General features: G+C 33.1%; 1 protein-coding gene across 7 annotated transcripts in view; it reads right to left on the bottom strand.

Moving 5' to 3' along the window:
• Positions 1-24,999, bottom strand: part of LOC143069298 (calpain-9-like) — a 128,958-nt gene that overhangs the window by 66,914 nt on the left and 37,045 nt on the right. For all 7 annotated transcript variants that reach the window (XM_076243862.1, XM_076243861.1, XM_076243864.1 and 4 more), the window contains one exon: positions 23,691-23,771. In XM_076243862.1, coding sequence (XP_076099977.1) covers positions 23,691-23,771 — 81 coding nt within the window. The remainder of the gene's footprint in view (positions 1-23,690; positions 23,772-24,999) is intronic.

Raw genomic sequence — 24,999 nt, 5'->3', positions numbered from 1 at the left:
CCTGGTACCTTCCATAACTATTGTAGTCTTCTTTATTTCCAATATCAATGAATAATAAAATAATCAATTGCTGCACTTACACGTATACATGCATATTGATGAATGGCATGTGAGTATACGTATATAGATATAGGAACCCAACGACACAGAAAACAAAACAACATTTATATTGGGCAACACTCAGTTTTCAACAATGGACAAAATGAAGGAGAAAATACCAACTGTTTTTAGGGTATTATAATTTGAACTCTGTAAGAAATACTAGTATTCATTTACACCTGGAGTGAAAAATGTACAAAATAAATTGGCATTATGTTTTTATGTTGTGCTATTACACCACTGTTACAGGTTAAGGGAAGGTTAAGCGCTCACAAACATGTTAAACCCAGCCAAATATTTTATGTGTCTGTAGTCTAGTGGTTCACCGTTGTCGTTGGTTTATGTCTTGCATATTTGTTTTTCAGATTTTTTTGTTATAAGTCAGTTTTTAGTTTTATAATAATTGTTTTATATGTTTCATGTCGTGGTGGCCTTTAATTGCCGACTTTATCATTGTTGAAGGACGTACGGTTGCCTATAGATATAAGAAGATGTGGTATGAGTGGCAATGAGACAACTCTCAATCCAAGTCACAGTTTATAAAAGAAAACCATTATAGGTAAAAATATGGCCTTAAACACGGAGCCTTGGCTTATACCAAACAGCAAGCTATAAAGGTAAAGGGCTATATAATTGCTTACATCCACTTAATTTCAACTCTGGTGTATAGTTGTCCGATTAGCTATCACACCACATCTCATTGTTTTTAATAAGCTCTTAAATTACAACAAAATTAATATTACAACCTGTAAACATCGGTAGAACATTTAAAAAATTATGTTTTAATACCTTTTATTTGTCACATATGTTTTGGTTGTAAAAATATTGACCTACAACTGTCTTTACTCCTCTCTCGGACAATTCAAGTTTTAGTTCTGTAATTTCGGCAGTTTTTATATTCATTTGTTTTAGATATATTTCCATATAATACGGCATGTTGGCCAAAAATGTCTGAGTCTCGGCGTTTGGATCTTTCCATAGGTCCAGTAAAACGGACGTCGATTAGAGAAGTTAAAAATTGGACGTCGATTAGAGAAGCAAAAAATTGGACGTCGATTAGAGGGTGATAGAATTGGCCGTCAATTTGGAATCTTATTTTATTGTGACGTCGGCATTGGACGTCCATTTGAAGAACGGACGGCGATTAGAGACCGGACGTCGATCTGAGTCTTACATATATGTTAGCTAAATTGTGTCAGATATATGGTAACAGATGATACTGTTGTGATAAGAATTCTAAATTGACCATTTGAGGCAGAAACTGTGTACTTTAATTGACAAATAGGCATACAGTAAGATGTGGACTGGAGACAGAGGCTGGATTGGATACTTTACATAATCTTGAATGTTGTAATGATTGACTGCTAAACATTACATTTATAGTATTCTGATATGCTTTCAATATGTCATCAAAACAGTTTTAAACAGGTTCTAGGCCTTTTTTTTTATCAGAAAATATGCAAATAGGGTAAGGCCAACTAAAATTAATTAGTAGATTTTCATCCAAAGTTTTGAAGAAAATGGGGTGGGTGAGAGGATTTTATTTTTTATTTAATATGAAACCTTCTTGGGAAGTGATTTTCATATACATGTATATGCAAGAGTTATAATTAGCTTAGCGTACATGTGTAAACATGTATAAAGAATCGTACATAATTTTTCAAATTTTTAAATAAATATCTCTGATAGGCAACAACTGTTCTACATGCAATTGCTACTTTAGAAACGTTAACCCATTTCCAGGAAACAGTAAAATCATGGAGAAATTCTCTAATTAGTTGGACTACTTTTTAAGCGATGGTTTGTAGTCCTCATAAAATTATGCAAATGCAATGGTATGCAACACATTTATTATGAATGAAATGAGAACTCAAACAGTGTTGGTATTAGTAGGTTTGTGCTTTTAAGATTCTCAAGTTATGCAAGACTGAAGCAAATATAATTACAATGTAAAACATGAAGTTGTTTAATGACTCTTTTAAGGGTATTTGGTGTTTTTAAACAAAAACAATAGCCATAGGTAAATATAAGGGCTTTCTATAACACAATGTGTATGTTTGCTGACTTTTTGAACTTAATATATGGTCATAGATCTAACAAGTTCGTTCCTTTGTCAGTTTATGTTTTTTTCTACCAATGTGTTCCACGATTCTTGCGTTTTTGAAATCTTTCAGAGTCAAAATTTGCTGACACAAAGTCAATGATTTATTAAAAAAAATCCACGGTTTTCTAATGACAGAAATTTCCAATTTGTGACATACCGCGATTTGCGTTCTTGCATGGACACAGCGTATTACTCGTAACCCAAATATTTCATGCCCTTCTGATAATCTATCTCTATTCTCAGTAGATGATATTGTCATCATTGAGTGCTCAGCAGAATTTGTCAACAAATCGTTTTAAGTACTCGAAACAAGAAATATGAAAACCGAAATTTGAAACAGGAAGTTCGACCGAAACGAAATTATTGACGGTTACTGGTAACGGAAATGAACAAAATCCGGAAATCGTAAATTTTTCAAAATAAAAAAAATCGGGGCGGGACGATTTCAGAGGGACGGGCGGGGATGAAAATCTACCAATTAATTTTAATTGGCCTGAGTTGGCAATAATTAAAATCTTGTTTTCAAATTCTTTCAAAAATTGAAACAGGGGAGGGGATATAAAATGTACAGTAAAGAAAAACTTATATACACAGTGATTTCTTTAAGGCTATAATTCTGATAAATGAGTATTAATGTGAGAAAAACTGATTTTAGAGAGTTTCCTATTTCAATACATGTTTTTAAAGGTTGCACTTTGTAAATACAGCTGTTTCTCAAAACACGCCTCTTTTGGGGAGAACTTGAATATTCATAGAAGTTAATTTTGTTTACATACTGGTTCCCAGTAATGCTCTCTGTGTTCCATCTCACAGAGACAAAACTTGGCAATGTTACCAGTAAATAAACATGTGCATATTGTTTACATTGAAATCTGTGGTAACCTTTCATTCGAGGTAGGGGTAGTTAAGGAAATTAGTGTTAGGTTAAACTCTGACAAGTTCAGGGCATATTAATGTTGAAAATACGCCGAACAGCGCTATATTTTGACCTTTGAAAAAAATTGTAGTGTGTATGAACATTCAATTCTAGGATAAGATTTTTTTCAAAAGTTCAGTTTTAGCCGTAAAAGAAGTTCCTATGGGATATTGCATTGTCAATATTTACAGATATGCAACCTACAGTTCTGAATTTGGATTGTAACTAAATTTTAGACACGTAATAGGTTTCTGACACAGAATAACTTTGTTGAACATTATTGCTGTTTACAAATTATCTTTATCTATATTAGTATTTAAAATAATAACCAACCAGGTGCTCCGCAGGGCACAGCTTTATACGACTGCAGAGGTCGAACCCTGAACAGTTGGGGCAAGTATGGACAAAACATTCAAGCGTGATACAGCTCTGAATTTGGATTGTGATCAAATTTTTGACATTATATGTTTTTTTTTTACACAAAACAAATGTCAAGATTTTACAAATCAATTAAAGATTTCTTCAAACTTTTTAAATCTAAAATTAAATAGTTGACACAGCATAGGTTTCTGACACAGAATGAATGTGGTCTAATGAACTTAAAAGTTTTTTTTTTGCCTTTGAGCAATTCACTATGCTGTTGAATATTAATCCTCTCAAAAAAATGTTTGAAGAAATTTTCTTTTTATTTATGAAATCTGAAATGAGAAAAATTTAAACACCCCCCCCCCCTTTTTTTCACATCCCCGTTTCCCTTTTTCCAAAACTGATATCAATTCAAATTTCTAATGGAGTTTGCAACAATAACTACTCTTTTAAATACATCATAAGATATTAAAATGTAAAATAAAGTGCTTGTTATCACTGAATGGTAAAGATTGGTTGGTAGTAAAAGTGAATATACATTGTTTATTGTATAAAACAATAAAAAAAACTCCATCAGCAACATTTTATATTGGCAAATTTCCAATGAAGTTATTTACATAAAGTTATTGGCAAATAAAAATAGAAAATGACATCATAGTCATGTCTGGCAAATGTCCAACATACATTATCTAAAAACATTTTAGATAAGATAAGGAAAAAAAGCTTCATCAGCAACATTTTATATTGGCAAATTTCCAATGAAGTTATTTACATAAAGTTATTGGCAAATAAAAATAGAAAATGACATCATAGTCATGTCTGGTAAATTTCCAACATATATTATCAACTACTATTCTATACAAAGAAAGATAACTCCAATTGAAAATTAATTGCTATTGCACAATATTGTGCAATTAGATATTTCTTGCTATTGTGCAATACTGTGCAATTGAAAATTTCTTGCTATTGCACAATACTTGATATGGAATCCTGATTTGGACCAACTTGAAAACTGGGCCCATAATCAAAAATCAAAGTACATATTTAGATAAAGCATATCAAATAAGCCCAAAAATTTAATTTTTGTTAAAATCAAACTTAGTTTAATTTTGGACCCTTTGGACGTTAATGTAAACCAATTTGAAAACGGGACCAAAAATTAAGAATCTACATACACAGTTAGATTTGGCATATCAAAGAACCCCAATTATTCAATTTTTGATGAAATCAAACAAAGTTTAATTTTGGACCCCGATTTGGACCAACTTGAAAACTGGGCCAATAATCAAAAATCTAAGTACATTTTTAGATTCAGCATATCAAAGAACCCCAAGGATTCAATTTTTGTTAAAATCAAACTAAGTTTAATTTTGGACCCTTTGGACCTTAACGTAGACCAATTTGAAAACGGGACCAAAAATTAAGAATCTACATACACAGTTAGATTCGGCATATCAAAGAACCCCAATTATTCAATTTTTGATAAAATCAAACAAAGTTTAAATCTGGACCCTTTGGGCCCTTTATTCCTAAACTGTTGGGACCAAAACTCCCAAAATCAAACCAAACCTTCCTTTTATGGTCATAAACCTTGTGTTTAAATTTCATAGATTTCTATTTACTTATACTAAAGTTATGGTGCGAAAACCAAAAAAAATGCTTATTTGGGTCCCTTTTTGGCCCCTAATTCCTAAACTGTTGGGACCTAAACTCCCAAAATCAATACCAACCTTCCTTTTGTGGTCATAAACATTGTGTTTAAATTTCATTGATTTCTATTTACTTAAACTAAAGTTATTGTGCGAAAACCAAGAATAATGCTTATTTGGGCCCTTTTTTGGCCCCTAATTCCTAAACTGTTGGAACCAAAACTCCCAAAATCAATCCCAACCTTTCTTTTGTGGTCATAAACCTTATGTCAAAATTTCATAGATTTCTATTTACTTAAACTAAAGTTATAGTGCGAAAACCAAGAAAATGCTTATTTGGGCCCTTTTTGGCCCCTAATTCCTAAAATGTTGGGACTAAAACTCCCAAAATCAATCCCAACCTTCCTTTTGTGGTCATAAACCTTGTGTTAAAATTTCATAGATTTCTATTCACTTTTACTAAAGTTAGAGTGCGAAAACTAAAAGTATTCGGACGACGACGACGACGACGCCGACGCCAACGTGATAGCAATATACGACGAAAAATTTTTCAAATTTTGCGGTCGTATAAAAACAACCAAATTTCCTTAAAATTACTAATTCAAGGGCAGCAATCCAAAAACAATTTGTCTGAAAATTTCAGGACAAAAACATCTTTACCTGGTGAATATTTCTATCTCGTCAAATTTGCTCTAAATGCTTCATTTTCAGAGATATAAGCTAAAAACTGCATTTTACCTGCAAGTTCTATTTTTAGCTGTCGGCCATGTAGGTTGGCCGGTGGGTTCATTGGACACATTTTTTAAACTAGATACCCTTATAATGATTGTGACTTAGTTTGGTTAAATTTGTTACTTTGTATAAGTAGTTTCAAGTGCAAGATGAGACATTTGAGTTAGCAGGTGAAAAGATACCAACAGTTGGAGAGAAACCAGTCAAATGCCTAGGTAAAAAGTTTGATGCAACACTAGCAGATATGGTAAACATGGGTGAAGTTCAAGTGCAATTGGTAGAATGGCTGACGAAGATAGACAAAAGTGGGCTCCCAGGAAGATATAAGGCCTGGATATATCAACATGGGGTCTTACCAAGAATACTGTGGCCATTACTAGTTTACGAGTTCCCATTGTCCAAAGTGGAGGCCTTAGAGAGAAAGATCAGTGCATGCCTAAGAAGATGGTTGAGTGTGCCAAGAAGTTTCAGCAGCATTGGATTGTACAGCACAGGAACAAAGCTACAATTACCAATGAAGGCATTGACAGAAGAGTATAAAGTTACAAAGACAAGACAGGTTATGACGTTGAGAGACAGCAAAGATGCTAAAGTGAGAGGAGCCAAAGTAAAGATCAGGACAGGAAGAAAATGGAAAGCAGAGGAAGCAGTTAAGGAAGCTGAGACCAGACTAAAGCACAGTGTCATCGTTGGTGTAACAGCAGTTGGTAGACAGGGATTTGGTATGACAACAAAACCAAGGTGGGATACAGCAAATGAGAAGGGACGGAGGGAACTGGTGCAACAGGAAATACGACAGATGGAAGAAGAGAGTAGGAATGTTAAGGCAGTAGGAATGAAACAGCAGGGTAGTTGGTTGAATTGGCAAGGAGCTAGAAGCAGGGCTTTGACCTGGAGCGAGATTTGGAGTATGGAGGGATACAGATTGAGTTTTCTCCTAAGATCAGTGTATGATGTTTTACCAAGCCCATCAAACCTCTATACCTGGGGGTTGATAGAAGACCCAACATGCACCTTATGCAAAGACAAACCAGCATCTCTACAGCATGTTTTGTCAGCATGTCCAGTCGCACTGAAAGATGGAAGATATACATGGAGGCATGACAGTGTATTGAAAACAATAGCAGCAAAGTTGGATACCACCAGGAGAAAGAAGAGAAAGATGCAGAAGAACATCACATTTGTAAATTTTGTGAGGGCTGGAGAAAAGAAAGACAACCAGGCAGAAGGTTAATTAAGGGATACTTGGAACAGCATCAGACTGGCAGATGACAGCAGACATACATCAATGCACGAGTTTCCCAGCAGAAATAGCAGCAACATCGCTAAGACCAGATATAGTCATTTGGTCACAGGGAACTAGGCAGGCGGTATTGCTGGAACTAACAGTCCCATGGGAAGACAGAATAGAGGAAGCTTATGAAAGAAAGATGGCAAAATACCAGCAGCTAGTAGAGGATTGCAAACAGCGGGGATGGAGGACGTGGTGTATGGCAATAGAAGTCGGATGCAGGGGCTTTGCAGGACAATCAATGTGGCGGGCACTTAGGACCTTGGGAGTGGTAGGAGCAGAGAGGAAGAAACTGATTACAGAAGTGTGTAGAGAAGCAGAAGTGGCATCACAGTGGATTTGGAGGAAAAGAGACGAAGTGTGGAAAAGTGCAAAGTGATAGAACAATGAACAGTTATTGTGTAGATAATGGACAGATATAGATATACAGAACAGCATTCAGTTACAGAAGAACAGCAATGACATCAGCTGAGACATCGGAGCCGTGTAGGCCATCCAGTTCCAGGTTCAGATTGATCACCTGAGCCGGCGCACTTCTGGAGGTTGTTGTGGAATAGCGCCGAAACAGCCAAGGAAGGAGGACTCCACCTGATGATGGAATTGGATCAGCATTCCTTTGATGTTTACAAGGTAATCAAAGGAGAAGATTTTTGTAAGATTACAAAAATTGATAAAAATTGATAAAAATTTACTATAAAGGACAATAATTTCTAAAAGAGTCAACTGACAATTTTGGTCATGTCGACTTATTTGTAGATCTTACTTTGTTGAACAATATTGCTATTTACAGTTATCTCTATCGATAATAATATTCAAGATAATAACAAACCAGATGCTTCGCAGGGTGCAGATTTATACGACTGCATAGTTTTAACCCTGAACAGTTGGGGCAAGTATGGACACAACATTCAAGCTTGATACAGCTCTGAATTTGGATTGTGATTAAATAGTTGACACAACACAGGTTTCTGACACATAATGAATGTGGTCTAAGAACTTAAACTTAAAAACTTTAAATTGGAAATTGGAAATTACCTATTATGGTCCAATATCCAAAATCTAAATACATGGTTAGATTCAGCATATCAAAGAACCCCAAGAATTCAATTTTTGATGAAATCAAATAAAGTTCAATTTTGGACCCTTTAGACCTCAAAGTGGACCAATCTGATAACCGGGCCCAAACATCAAAAATCTAAATACATGGGTAGATTAAGCATATATCAAAGAACCCCATATATACAATTTTTGTTGAAATCAAACAAAGTTTAATTTTGGACCGCAATTTGGACCAACTTGAAAACTGGGCCTATAATCAAAAATCTAAATACAGGTTTAGATTCAGCATATCAAAGAACCCCAAGGATTCAATTTTTGTTGATATCAAACAAAGTTTAATTTTGGACCACAATTTGGACCAACTTGAAAACTGGGCCCATAATAAAAATTATAAGTACATGTTTAGATTCAGCATATCAAAGAACCCCAAGGATTCAATTTTTGTTGAACAGAGGAAAAGAACAAGATGGCCACTAGAGTAGTTGTGAGCTAATTTAGCTCTGCAGTTTTTTGGCATTTTGATGAGTTTTTAGAGTGTTAACATTGTTATGATATTGTAATTATTATGTTTATTTATGTTGGCCTAATTTGTGTTGTATGGCCTGATAGTTGTTTACCAAATAATCTTATAATTGTGCAGTTTAGGAATCACTGGAACAATCACAGAATGATTGGAACTTTCTAGAATGATCCTTATAAAAGATGCGTAATTTAAACTTCTACGTTATTCCAGAAACTTCCGTTGTAACTTTCCAGGATTTTCCACAATGTTCCATTATAGAGTGTTCTAGAATTTTCCATTGACAACACTATATATACAGACACTAAAGTTAAACTCTCATAATTAAACTTGGACATAGACATTGATAGACATTAGTATTCATAGCATTTGGATTGACACTTTTATTCTAAAAACAACATCATACTGGATTGTGACATTAGTAGTGAACGTAATATTCAAATTGGATTCCGAAAGATTTCCGGATACAGATAAAGATAACAGATTGGACTCATATTTTGACAGTTAAGTTAACAGTAATATTTGTGTAATACCTTTTGTAAACTTTTGTATATTAAATATTGTTAAATTTTATTATTGATTTGTGTCTTTTGTTGGCTACAATTTAAAGGCGATTTCTGGCCGTAACAGAAATTGGGGGCTCGTCCGGGATCCTGAAAATATATTATTCAAAATTTTTTCAATATTTTTATTATAACTAGCCAACAAAATTCTACAAAATGGCATTTGATGCCGGTAAATTTTTGAAAACGCCAGACCTGGAGAGTTTTGATAATTTAAAGAAAGACGAATTAGTGTTGCTTGCTAAACATCTGCAGTTAAATTTTAAAGTATCTATGAGAAAACAAATTATAAAAAATTTGGTTATAGACAAATTAGTTGACGCAGAAATTTTAGGTGAAGAGGCTCTTGAACTTAAGGTCGAAAATGTAGATGCCTTTAAATTAAAACAGCTTGAATTAGAACATGAATTTAAATTAAAACAAGCAGAACTGGAAATGAAGGAAAGGTTGGAAATAGAGAGAAAAGAAAAAGAAGATGAATTTAAATTAAAAGAACTGGAAATGAAGGAGAGGGAGAAAATAAAAGAAGATGAATTAAAATTAAAAGAACTTGAAATGAGAGAAAGGCTAGAGATGGAAAAACTGAAAATTGAAATGGTCAAAGAAGAAAGCAACACTAAAGTCCAGTCGAAATCAGATTATTTTGATGCAGCAAAAAATATACGTTTGGTTCCAAAATTTTGTGAAAAAACAGTCGATAAATATTTTCCACAGTTTGAGAAAATTGCTAATAATTTGAAATGGCCAAAGCCATATTGGACTACAATGCTACAAAGTGTTTTTGAAGGAAAGGCCGCTGAAATATACTCTGCACTTCCATCAGAAAAAAGTTCCGATTATGACACCGTGAAACAGGAAATTTTGAAAGCCTATGAGCTAGTACCAGAAGCATATATAGACAGAAATTTAGATCTTATAAAAAGTTTGATTCGCAAACCTATGTGGAATTTGCTCGGGAAAAAGAAGATCTATTTGATAAATGGCTTACTTCAAAGAAAACAAAAAACAATTTTGATCAACTAAGACAATTGATGTTATTAGAAGAGTTTAAACAATGTGTTCATTCAGAATTAAAAACACATTTAGACGACAAAACTGTTGAGTCAATACATGATGCGGCTGTAATTTCAGATAATTATACTCTTTCACATAAAAGAAGTTTCAAGAGTCAAAACGTTAATACTTCCAGTGGAAATTACAAAAATCAAAGCACTGAGCGTACTGATAGTAAGCCTGTTCCACAGAATAAGAGTCAGTCCAGTTATAATATGTCTAGTCCAAAATTTGATACTTTTGAGAAGAAGTCACTGACTTGTGCTTATTGTAAGAAGATTGGTCACCTGATGGCTGATTGTTTTAGACTCCAGAAGAAGAATGAACGAGATAATAAGCCGAAGACCAGTGCTTGTACGACACCTTATATTACCAGTACATTGGAATGTCCTGCGAGTCAGGCTTTTAAGTCCAGTTTTTGTGATTACATGGAGGAATACAAACCCTTTATGTCTGATGGGTTTGTTTCTATTGTTGATGATACCACTCTTCAGCCTATTAAGATTTTACGGGACACTGGAGCTTCTCAGTCTTTATTGTTAGAAGGTGTGTTGCCTTTGTCCGAGAAGACTTCTGTTGGTGCCTCCGTTTTGTTACAAGGTGTAGAGTTAGGTTGTATAGATGTTCCTCTCCATCGTATTTATCTGAAGTCAGATTTGATAACTGGACCAGTTGTTGTAGGTGTTCGTCCTAATCTCCCTGTTGAGGGTGTTACCTTATTGCTAGGAAATGATCTAGCTAGGAACAAAGTGGTTGCTGAACCAATTGTTACCAGTGAACCGGTGGTGGATGTTAAATCACCTGAAGATGATGCTGAATTGTATCCAGCTTGTGTTGTTACTAGGGCGATGGCTAGAAAACAACAAGATGAGGATTTGCAAGAAAACCAGTTTGATTACATGGACCTTTCTGACACTTTCCTAGCCGACATTGAAGGTCCTGGTAGCTCAGAAAAGGCCATAATAAGACCACCTAGTGTTAACAAGAATGTTATTATGCCATGGCCAGATGTAAACAGCCATTCATTAGACCGAAATAATTTACTCGAAGAACAACATAAAGACCCTGAGGTTCTTCAGCTCAGCCAGAGGGCTCAACCACAGGAGGAAGCAGACAAAGTGGCCGAATGCTTTTACCATCAGGACGGCATTTTAATGAGGAAGTGGAGGCCTCCTGATGCTACCCCAGAGGAGGAATGGAGAGTGGTGTACCAAGTGGTGGTGCCTAAAGTTTATAGGCAAGAAATTATTGGTCTTGCCCATGACACCCCCTTGGCTGGACACTTAGGTATAAGGAAGACTTGCCTAAAAATATTGCAACATTTCTACTGGCCCAGACTTAGAAACGATGTTGCAGAATACTGCAAATCATGCCATATATGCCAGGTTGTTGGTAAGCCTAACCAGAAAATACCACCAGCACCTCTTCTGCCTATTCCAGCCTTTGACGAACCTTTCAGCAGAGTTCTAATTGACTGCGTTGGACCTTTACCAAAGACCAAGACTGGAAATGCGTATTTATTGACGATCATGTGTACATCTACCCGCTTTCCTGAAGCTATTCCGCTCAGAAATATCAAGACACCTACTATCGTCAAAGCTTTGATCAAATTTTTCACATTAGTAGGACTTCCTAAGTCTATACAGTCCGACCAGGGATCAAATTTCATGTCGGGTTTATTTCAGCAAGTCGTATACCAGTTAGGGATTGCTCAGTACAGATCAAGTGCTTATCATCCAGAATCTCAAGGTGCCTTAGAACGTTTTCATCAAACATTGAAGAACATGATTAGAACTTTTTGTCTTCAATTTGACAGAGACTGGGATGATGGAGTTCACTTTCTACTATTTGCGGTTCGAGAGGCTGTTCAAGAATCCCTTGGATTTAGTCCCTTTGAGTTGGTATTTGGTCATACTGTAAGGGGACCATTAAAATTGATTAAGGAAAAGTGGCTTACTGAACATACTGACTTGAATCTTTTAGACTATGTATCTAGATTTAAAGAAAAATTGTTTACTGCTTGTCAAATTGCTCAGAAAAACTTAAAAAATGTACAGAACAAAATGAAAATATGGTATGATAAAGATGCCAGGGACAGAATTTTTGAGCCTGGTGATAAGGTACTTGTATTTCTGCCAGTCCCTGGACATCCTTTACAGGCTAAATATTGTGGTCCTTATACAATAGAGAGTAAAATTAATGATTTGAATTATATTGTAAAAACTCCAGGTCGGCGCAAACAAAATAGAGTGTGTCATATTAATATGTTAAAACCATATTTTGAGCGTACTAATGTACTATGTGATAGTAAACCAGTTGCCACTTTAGGCATGGTTAAATTTGAGAACAATCATGACAAACCAGATGTAATTGAACCAACTTTTAGTTGTAAAACTATGGAAGAGACAGTTAGATTGAAAAATTCAGAAATTTTGTCAAATTTAGATTCAAAACTTGCACATCTGTCTTTTGATCGTAGAGAAGAAATAAAAACTTTGGTATTTTCTTTTAAAAATCTTTTTCCAGATGTGCCAAACAAAACCACTGCTGTTTGTCATGATGTTGATGTAGGAGATGCTTCTCCAATTAAGCAACATCCTTATCGGCTCAATCCACTCAAACTTGAAGTTATGAGAAAAGAAATTAAATATATGCTTGACAATGATATTATTGAACCGAGTCACAGTGAATGGAGCTCTCCTTGTCTCCTTGTGCCAAAACCAGATAAAACTTTTCGTTTCGTGACTGATTTCAGAAAAGTAAATTCAGTCTCAAAATCTGATTCCTATCCGATTCCAAGGATAGACGATTGTATTGACAATATTGGTCAAGCAAAATTTGTGAGCAAATTTGATTTATTGAAAGGTTATTGGCAAGTTCCATTGACACAGAGAGCTCGTGAAATATCAGCTTTTGTTACACCAGATGGCTTATTTCAATATACTGTAATGCCATTTGGCATGAAAAGTGCACCAGCTACATTTCAAAGAATGATCAATAATGTTATAAAAGATTTAGACTGTTGTTATGCTTATATTGATGATCTTATTGTATGTAGTGATAGCTGGGAACAGCATTTAACACATTTGTATGATACTTTTGATAGATTGTCATATTCAAATTTGACTGTTAATCTTGGTAAAAGTGAATTTTGTCAGGCCACTGTTGATTATTTAGGGCATACAGTTGGCCAAGGTCAAGTAAAACCCTATTATGGCTAAAGTGGAAGCTATTTCCAAATTTCCACCTCCTACAAATAGAAAACAACTTATGAGATATTTAGGCATGATAGGATTTTACAGGAAATTCTGTTCAAATTTTGCTACTGTTGTTCAACCATTGACTCATCTTTTACGAAAAGATTCTAAATTTATCTGGAGTGAAAATTGTCAAAAAGCTTTTGAAAATAGCAAATCACTTTTAATTAATAGTCCAGTTCTGATTACTCCAGACTTTGAAAAACAATTTAAACTTGCTGTTGATGCAAGCGATGTAGGAATAGGAGCTGTTTTATATCAAGAGACAGATGATAATGTTGAAAAACCTATATCATATTTTTCTAAGAAATTAGATAAACATCAGAAAAATTATTCAACTATTGAAAAAGAGTGTTTTGCAATGTTGTCAGCACTTCAACATTTTGATGTATATTTGAATCCCACTGTATATCCTATTCTTGTTTATACTGATCATAATCCTCTCACCTTCATGCATAAAATGAGAAACAAGAATCAGAGGTTGACTAGGTGGAGTTTATTGTTACAGGAATATGATGTAATTGTAAAACATATTAAGGGTAAAGATAATGTAATAGCTGATGCTTTATCTAGAGCTTATTAAATCACTTTGTATATATTATGTATTTTTGTTCATATTATTCATGATAAGTTTTTGTTACACTAAAACTTCTTTTAAGGGGGGAGGTGTTATGATATTGTAATTATTATGTTTATTTATGTTGGCCTAATTTGTGTTGTATGGCCTGATAGTTGTTTACCAAATAATCTTATAATTGTGCAGTTTAGGAATCACTGGAACAATCACAGAATGATTGGAACTTTCTAGAATGATCCTTATAAAAGATGCGTAATTTAAACTTCTACGTTATTCCAGAAACTTCCGTTGTAACTTTCCAGGATTTTCCACAATGTTCCATTATAGAGTGTTCTAGAATTTTCCATTGACAACACTATATATACAGACACTAAAGTTAAACTCTCATAATTAAACTTGGACATAGACATTGATAGACATTAGTATTCATAGCATTTGGATTGACACTTTTATTCTAAAAACAACATCATACTGGATTGTGACATTAGTAGTGAACGTAATATTCAAATTGGATTCCGAAAGATTTCCGGATACAGATAAAGATAACAGATTGGACTCATATTTTGACAGTTAAGTTAACAGTAATATTTGTGTAATACCTTTTGTAAACTTTTGTATATTAAATATTGTTAAATTTTATTATTGATTTGTGTCTTTTGTTGGCTACAATTTAAAGGCGATTTCTGGCCGTAACAACATAAACAGAAAATATATGTGTATGTTCAGTTTTTGATGGACTATCTGTTTCTGGACTTAATTGTGAAAAATATATCATTTGAAAAAGATACAGAGGATTTAAACTTTTTTGTGTGCAAAATTGGATTTAATTTCATTAGTATCCATTGTTATCCATGACTACCACAGTATGTCTCTAGGCAAAAACCAGGCAGGTGCTAAGACTGTACAATCATTGTTAGCTGCCAAACAACCTGGAGGCAACAAAGATCAACAAGAAAAACCACCAAAGCGAGACAAACGAACCCATTTAGATGTGTCTGAGGAAAGTATTGACAACATTGACATTATGAGCATTCACTCAGACTTAAAAGATATTTAAAAATCCCTTCAGGACACAGTGATCAAATCTGATTTAGAGTCGCTAGTCAAACAAAGCGACTTATAAAGAACTTGTTACAAGTATTGTTAGTCAATTATTGAATACACTAAAAGATTCTATCACTGCAGAATTCAATAGTAAGTTAAAGGACAGTTGCAAGACAATGTTGATTCTCTAAACCTGGAAAATCACCTTCTGAAGGAGAAACTAAGGGAGAAAGAAATTAAGATTAAGGAGTTGGATGAAAAAGTGGAGGATTGTAATTTAAGAAGTGTGGATGCTTTGAAATCTGCAAATTACAACGAGCAATATTCAAGGAAGCACAACATTCACATTGTGAACTATCCAGAAAAAAACAATGAAAATCTACATGCTGAATTTATCAACCTTATCAAAAAAGACTTGAAGATTAATTTGGAGCCTACTGATTTAATTGCCATACAATGCATTCCTGGAAAAGAAGGGGCAATATGACCAATCATTGCCAAAGTAAGAAACATAGATACGAAAATTAAGATCAAAGGAGCAAAAAAGGATTGAAAAAAGATATAAAGTTCCATGGTGATATCACCCAGAAGAACTTAGGACTGATGTCAAGACTAAACCTAACTGGGAAACTAGAGAATGTTTGGTTTTATAACTGTAGTGTTTATGGGAAGCTCCAGAACAGTAAAAGTGGTAACAAAAGAATAAAGTTTGACTTGTTTGACAATATAGAAGAGAAAATTAGAAAGAAAACAGCTTCATGAGTTGTTTTGAGATATTGATCTTAAGAAGGGAGATAACTCTAACTCTTTTTTTAAATTGTAGAAATGTTGGTCTCATCTGTTTATGTTACATCTCCATTCCATTGTATATGCAGTCCTTAATCCATGCACAAGAAAGTGAAAATTTCAAATCTTCTCTCAATTATAAAATGGTTAAGTAGGGCTATAAATCTGTCATTTCATACTGATAAAGAGACTGATAATATTACTTAACAGATGTTTTAAACACAAAATTGGTAAAATTAAAAAGTTTTAGGAAAATGCACAGACACATGTGAGGTTGAACCCCCCCTCCTTTTTATTATTTTTTTTTTTTGTGGGTTTTTTTTTTTTTTTTGGAAATATTCTTTGATATTGTTTATCCTGACTTTCAAGATTTATTTGAAAAGTAATTATTTTTAGATATGCATGGTTTTTAAAATATTCTAATTTTGCAATTTATTGAAAAAGTTAAATTTAGCAAAAAAATCAAAATCACATATAATGAAAAAAAAAGATACATTTCTTGATTGGTATTGTGTATTTCATTTTTATCCCTTCTTACAACAATTGTCACCTAAAAATTGAGAGAGAAACCATGTGGAATCTGTGAACTTAATATAATTGATGTGACAGTTAATTTGAAAATATGGTGTTTTCTAAGTGGTGCCTGAGATAAGTTCACTTTTTATTCAACATCATTTTGATGCAAATTCTTGGGCTTAGATTAAAGACTATGAGCATAGTTGGAAGTTTTGATGATAAGGGAGATAATTCAAAATATTTTTCAAGATAACAAACAGGTGTTTCCCCCTTCAATTCAAGTTACTTTTACCAGGCTACACCTCTGTGACTTCAATAAATAAATAAATAAGCAATCAATACATTCTTTGCTTTAAATTACTATTAGACTACAGAAAAAAAAACTTCAAGTAAGATAATCTTCAAGTCTATGTTGATACATTTTTTTTTGTTGTGTTTTTTTTTTTTTTTTTTAATTAATTTTTAAATACTGTTCATAGTTTACGCCAATACTGTGAAACCAATCTGATGTGTTTTGTATATTATCACCAGTGTCATTTTGTTGTATGTGTGTTGTGTGTATGTGATTACAATATGTACTTTCTTACTGTTTTACAATTAACTTATTTGCTCTCTGGTTTATGTACTATCTGTTATATATACATAACCTATGGGAATAGATAATAATATTACTATACTATCTATGAATGTAAGGGGGTTATTTTCTAATAAGAAGAAAAGATTGGATGTCTTTGATTGGGCAACACATAGCAGTAAAGATGTTGAAAAAATATGGGAAGAAGAATGGGGCAATACTTGCATCTTTTGTCATCATAACAATCATAACAATAGAAGCGCTGGAGTTAGTATCATGTTTAAAAAGGGTTTAGATTTTACTATTCATGACACTAAATTTGACCAGAATGGTCGTTATATTGTTATTGATATCACTTTATTTGAACAGAGATTGACTTTAGTATGTCTTTATGGATATAATACGGATGAACCATTATTGTTTGATGATATATTATATAAAATAACATTGTATGCTAATACTAGTATTTTATTATGTGGTGATTGGAATGTTGTCCAGGACTGCAATTAAGATACATATAACATTTTACATCCCAAATCTTGCGAAAAGATTGAAGAAATTATTGAAAAATTAGAATTATTTGATCCTTGGCGAACATGTCACCCTACTGACAGAAAATTTACTTGGCGTCAACCATCTCCTATTAAACAAAGTCGACTAGACTATTTCTTAGTTACTGAGGACGTATATTCTCTTATGAAAAACACAAAGATTATACCCGGTTAAAGACAGATCATTCTGCCATTGTCTTTACTTTTTCTGCCACTATTGCTAAGCGGGGAAAGGGGTATTGGAAATTAATTCACAACTTGTAAGAGAAGTTGAGTATGGTTGAGAAAATTAAGACATGTATAAAGGACACTATCTCTGAGTATTATCTTTCAGGTGACATTCAAAATTGTCTCGATGTTAAACTTTTATGTAATGATCAATTATTTTTTGAAATCCTGAAGATGAAGATCAGGACTTTGTCCATCTCTTATAGTATTGAAAAAAATAGAGAGGATAGAGAACATACATCTAAGCTTGAAAAAGAGGTTGAACAATTAGAAAATATTATGAATATGTCACCAAATATTAATGTTCAAGCTACTTTATATGGGAATAAACTAGAACTAGATAACCAGGTGCTCCGCAGGGCGCAGCTTTATACGACCGCAGAGGTCGAACCCTGAACAGTTGGGGCAAGTATGGACAAAACATTCAAGCGTGATACAGCTCTGAATTTGGATTGTGATCAAATTTTTGACATTACATGGGTTTTTTTTACACAAAACAAATGTCAAGATTTTACAAATCAATTAAAGATTTCTTCTTCAAACTTTTTAAATCTAAAATTAAATAGTTGACACAGCATAGGTTTCTGACACAGAATGAATGTGGTCTAATGAACTTAAAAGTTTTTTTTTTGCCTTTGAGCAATTCACTATGCTGTTGAATATTAATCCTCTCAAAAAAATGTTTGAAGAAATTTTCTTTTTATTTATGAAATCTGAAATGAGAAAAATTTAAACCCCCCCCCCCCTTTTTTTTCACATCCCCGTTTCCCTTTTTCCAAAACTGATATCAATTCAAATTTCTAATGGAGTTTGCAACAATAACTACTCTTTTAAATACATCATAAAATATTAAAATGTAAAATAAAGTGCTTGTTATCACTGAATGGTAAAGATTGGTTGGTAGTAAAAGTGAATATACATTGTTTATTGTATAAAACAATAAAAAAAAACTTCATCAGCAACATTTTATATTGGCAAATTTCCAATGAAGTTATTTACATAAAGTTATTGGCAAATAAAAATAGAAAATGACATCATAGTCATGTTTGGCAAATGTCCAACATACATTATCTAAAAACATTTTAGATAAGATAAGGAAAAAAGCTTCATCAGCAACATTTTATATTGGCAAATTTCCAATGAAGTTATTTACATAAAGTTATTGGCAAATAAAAATAGAAAATGACATCATAGTCATGTCTGGCAAATTTCCAACATATATTATCAACTACTATTCTATACAAAGAAAGATAACTCCAATTGAAAATTAATTGCTATTGCACAATATTGTGCAATTAGATATTTCTTGCTATTGTGCAATACTGTGCAATTGAAAATTTCTTGCTATTGCACAATACTTGATATGGAATCCTGATTTGGACCAACTTGAAAACTGGGCCCATAATCAAAAATCAAAGTACATATTTAGATAAAGCATATCAAATAAGCCCAAGAATTTAATTTTTGTTAAAATCAAACTTAGTTTAATTTTGGACCCTTTGGACCTTAATGTAGACCAATTTGAAAACTGGACCAAAAATTAAGAATCTACATACACAGTTAGATTTGAAATATCAAAGAACCCATGTATTCAATTTTTGATGAAATCAAACAAAGTTTAATTTTGGACCCCCATTTGGACCAACTTGAAAACTAGGCCAATAATTAAAAATCTAAGTACATTTTTAAATTTAGCATATCAAAGAACCCCAAGGATTCAATTTTTGTTAAAATCAAACTAAGTTTAATTTTGGACCCTTTGGACCTTAATGTAGACCAATTTGAAAACGGGACCAAAAATTAAGAATCTACATACATAGTTAGATTTGGCATATCAAAGAACCCCAATTATTTAATTTTTGATGAAATCACACAAAGTTCAATTTTGGACCCTTTGGGCCCCTTATTCCTAAACTGTTAGGACCAAAACTCCCAAAATCAAACCCAACCTTCCTTTTATGGTCATAAACCTTGTGTTTAAATTTCATAGATTTCTATTTACTTATACTAAAGTTATGGTGAAAAAAACAAAAATAATGCTTATTTGGGCTCTTTTTGGCCCCTAATTCATAAACTATTGTGACCTCAACTCCAACCAGATGCTCTGCAGGGCGCAGCTTTATACGACCGCAGAGGTTGAACCCTGAACGGTTGGGGCAAGTATGGACACAACATTCAAGCTGGATTCAGCTCTAAATTTGGATTGTGATTAAATAGTTGACACAGCATAGGTTTCTGACACAGAATGAATGTGGTCTAATGAACTTAAAAAAAATATGTTTGCCTTAGAACAATTCACTATGCTGTTGAATATTAATCCTCTCAAAAAAATGTTTGAAGAAATTTTCTTTTTATTTATGAAATCTGAAATGAAAAAAATTGACCCCCCCAATTTTTTTTTCACATCCCCCTTTCCCTTATTTCAAAACTGATCTCAATTCAAACTTCTAATGAAGTTTGCAACAATAACTACTCATTTAAATACATCATAAAATATTAAAATGTAAAAAAAGTGCTTGTTATTACTGAATGGTAAAGATTGTTTTAATCTATCAGTTGGTAGTAAAAGTGAATATACATTGTATATTGTATAAAACAATGATTTAAGTTGATTCAACTACTATTCTGGACAAAGAAAGATAACTCTAATTGAAATCCAATTGGAATTTCTTGCTATTGTACAATATTGTGCAATTAGATATTTCTTGCTATTGTGCAATACTGTGCAATTGAAAAGTTAGATTTGGCATATCAAAGAACCCCAATTATTCAATTTTTGATGAAATCAAACAAAGTTTAATTTTGGACCCCAATTTGGACCAACTTGAAAACTGGGCCAATAATAAAAAAATCTAAGTACATTTTTAGATTCAGCATATCAAAGAACCCCAAGGATTCAATTTTTGTTAAAATCAAACTAAGTTTAATTTTGGACCCTTTGGACCTTAATGTAGACCAATTTGAAAACGGGACCAAAAATTAAGAATCTACATATACAGTTAGATTTGGCATATCAAAGAACCCCAATTATTCAATTTTTGATGAAATCAAACAAAGTTTAATTTTGGACCCCGATTTGGACCAACTTGAAAACTGGGCCAATAATAAAAAATCTAAGTACATTTTTAGATTCAGCATATCAAAGAACCCCAAGGATTCAATTTTTGTTAACATCAAACTAAGTTTAATTTTGGACCCTTTGGACCTTAATGTAGACCAATTTGAAAACGGGACCAAAAATTAAGAATCTACATACACAGTTAGATTCGGTATATCAAAGAACCCCAATTATTCAATTTTTGATGAAATCAAACAAAGTTTAATTTTGGACCCTTTGGGCCCTTTATTCCTAAACTGTTGGGACCAAAACTCCCAAAATCAATACCAACCTTCCTTTTGTGGTCATAAACATTGTGTTTAAATTTCATTGATTTCTATTTACTTAAACTAAAGTTATTGTGCAAAAACCCAGAATAATGCTTATTTGGGCCCTTTTTTGGCCCCTAATTCCTAAACTGTTGGAACCAAAACTCCCAAAATCAATCACAACCTTTCTTTTGTGGTCATAAACCTTGTGTCAAAATTTCATAGATTTCTATAAACTTCAACTAAAGTTATAGTGCGAAAACCAAGAAAATGCTTATTTGGGCCCTTTTTGGCCCCTAATTCCTAAAATGTTGGGACCAAAACTCCCAAAATCAATCCCAACCTTCCTTTTGTGGTCATAAACCTTGTGTTAAAATTTCATTGATTTCTATTTACTTATACTAAAGTTATTGTGCGAAAACCAAGAATAATGCTTATTTGGGCCCTTTTTTGGCCCTTAATTCCTAAACTGTTGGACGAATACTGTTACATGTAATGCAGGGCAAGCTCATGTTGATTTGTCACATACATATGTTTTAATGGCATATTTGTCCTATTTCTGTATTGTACCTTCGATATTCGTTCACTTAGATACATGAAATTAACTGAAACTCGAAAATCAATACATTTTATGAAAAATCAACATGAGCTTGCCCTGCATTAGATATAACAGTATTCGTCCATACCAATTCTAAACAAATTAAGTCGTCTTGCAGGCCTCCAGATTTTTTTGAAAATTTAGTGTTCACCCCAAGAACCAGTTTGGCCACAACATAACAATTTCAAGTTTATTTACAATTTACACAGTGTGTATATGTTAAGTATGTTTAAATGAACATATGTTCTCATAGTTTATGACTTTATTCATTATAGGTTGAAAAATACAGGCAAAGTTTAGATGTTTATGAAGTGTCCTATATTTTGACTTAGTGGAACCTTAAAGGATAAAATCTTTGAGTAAAAATGGTCTGAATCGTGCTTTGAAATCAATCTACTTTTTTCTTCGACTTCGAACAGGTTGGGCACAAGTCAGAAAATGTTGGATACGTGAATTCCCTGCTTTCAGGGAACCTCCCTGATTTCTGGTGTAAACAAACCCAGTTATATGTGTTTTCATTTTTCAATTTATGGCATGAAATTTACAAAAGGGCACGTTTTACGTTATAACTGCATCAGTTGAATTTGTAAATACTCAAAGTATTCTAGGAACAACAAAACATGAATAAGTGAAGCCTTGTTTTTTCTAGAACTCGAAAAAACATACAAATCTTTTGTTTAGGAATTAATTGACCAAGCTGCATGATCCAGGTGTAACTGAACATAACTGAATTATGTTCACTTCTACTGAAAATTTTTATTCATTGAATTTTAATTCCCAAGTCATTAACATATCTTTTTGTCATCTCATATTGATGGTATGAATTGGTGAACACAGGAATTGTTTTGTTGTGAGTTATGCATCAAATTAGACTTGAAATAAGCTTGATTTTTAACTAATTAAACACTTGCTTTCATTTAACATTGTTATCACATGAAGAATGTGTGCTTTTGTACCAATAAAATGAATAGGAAAAAATTGGTAAGAGTTCCATGGAACCCAGTGTCTCGCCTACTTTTGCTGTAAATTGCAGGATCAACAAAAATGAGGGAAAAAATCAATAAAAATATTCCGCTTGATACCATGTTTGGATTGTAGGAAGCTTCTGTCCAAGTTTGGTAAAAAATCCTGGATAGTTTATGAATCTAATAAATGTTTTAAAAACTTTAACTGCAGACTGGATGTAATGTTAACTGGAAGAAAAACTAAGTCCATTTATAAGTAAAATACAGATACACAGATACAAAATATTAACAAAATTTCCTTCTAGATACTAGCTTTTGATCATAAACAACCCAAGAGAAAAGGAAAACGGGATCGATCGGGATCCCAATGCAATCCCGGTGAAATTGTCGGGATAAGCTGGTCTGTATATTGCAAGGTCTGTATAATTATGTTAGACTGAGGTTGATAAGTAATGTGATCAATATGATTGACAGTTAAGGAGGTGGGGCATTGCAATTAAAGGTCTACCTTGTCTCTGATTGTTTAGTGATAATGACAGTTGTCAATCATTCTAGTATTGTATCAATCCATTGAATTACCTAATCAAAATGTTTATAAGAAAGCCTGCACATCAACACACCTAAATGACATACATTCTTGAATGAACTGCTCCAATAATATACATATTTTTTCAGTTTATATGTGTATTATGTGCACATGCATAAGAACAATAGGGAACTATATTTCAGTGTGAATACATTTAGTAACAGTAGCTAACCTGTCCTGTTGTTTGGGAGGCCAGTGCCTTAGTAAAGATTTAGAACAAGTTCTAATCTTTCCAAAAACTCACTTGACCCTTTGGGCCAGGTGAGCTAAAAATAAAACATAACATGTACCATTTTAACTGCTGTAACACTGTAAGCATGTCCCATAATCAGCCCATTTGCCAGTTCTGCTTCTAATTGGTTAGGATCAGCCTAAAACAAATAATTTTACATTAACAATTATTGATATATAAAACTTTCTGTATCATCATGGCTGATGATACTGTACAAGTGCATTTCCTTTTTATATCCATAACAACATTTAATAAACATCCTGAATATCATGGTCAGTCCAATAATACCAGAGAAGACAAATGTTATTGTTATACTAAATACATTTATAAAACAAGAATGTGTCCACAGTACACGGATGCCCCACTCACACTATCATTTTCTATGTTTAAAGGACTGTGAAATTGGAATAAATTCTCTAATTTGGCATTAAAATTAGAATGATCTTATCAAAGGGAACATGTATACTAAGTTTCAAGTTGATTGGACTTCTACTTTATCAAAAACTACCTTGACCAAAAACTTTAACCTGAAATTTGCACTATCATTTTCTATGTTCAGTGAACCGTAAAATTGGGGTCAAAACTCTAATTTGGCATTTAAATTAGAAAGATCATATCATAGGGCACATGTATACTAAGTTTCAAGTTGATTGGACTTCAACTTCATCAAAAACTACCTTGACCAAAAACTTTAACCTGAAGCCAAAAACTTTAACCTGAAATTTGCACTATCATTTTCTATGTTCAGTGAACCGTAAAATTGGGGTCAAAACTGTAATTTAGCATTTAAATTAGAAAGATCATATCATAGGGCACATGTATACTAAGTTTCAAGTTGATTGGACTTCAACTTCATCAAAAACTACCTTGACCAAAAACTTTAACCTGAAATTTGCACTATCATTTTCTATGTTCAGTGAACCGTAAAATTGGGGTCAAAACTCTAATTTGGCATTTAAATTAGAAAGATCATATCATAGGGCACATGTATACTAAGTTTCATGTTGATTGGACTTCAACTTCATCAAAAACTACCTTGACCAAAAACTTTAACCTGAAGCCAAAAACTTTAACCTGAAATTTGCACTATCATTTTCTATGTTCAGTGAACCGTAAAATTGGGGTCAAAACTCTAATTTGGCATTTAAATTAGAAAGATCATATCATAGGGCACATGTATACTAAGTTTCAAGTTGATTGGACTTCAACTTCATCAAAAACTACCTTGACCAAAAACTTTAACCTGAAGCCAAAAACTTTAACCTGAAATTTGCACTATCATTTTCTATCAGTGAACCGTAAAATTGGGGTCAAAACTCTAATTTGGCATTTAAATTAGAAAGATCATATCATAAGGAACATGTGTA

The sequence above is a fragment of the Mytilus galloprovincialis genome, chromosome 3 (assembly GCF_965363235.1).
Source record: "Mytilus galloprovincialis chromosome 3, xbMytGall1.hap1.1, whole genome shotgun sequence".
In the NCBI taxonomy this organism is placed as follows: Eukaryota; Metazoa; Mollusca; class Bivalvia; order Mytilida; family Mytilidae; genus Mytilus; species Mytilus galloprovincialis.
This window is presented reverse-complemented; position numbering and strand designations above follow the sequence as displayed.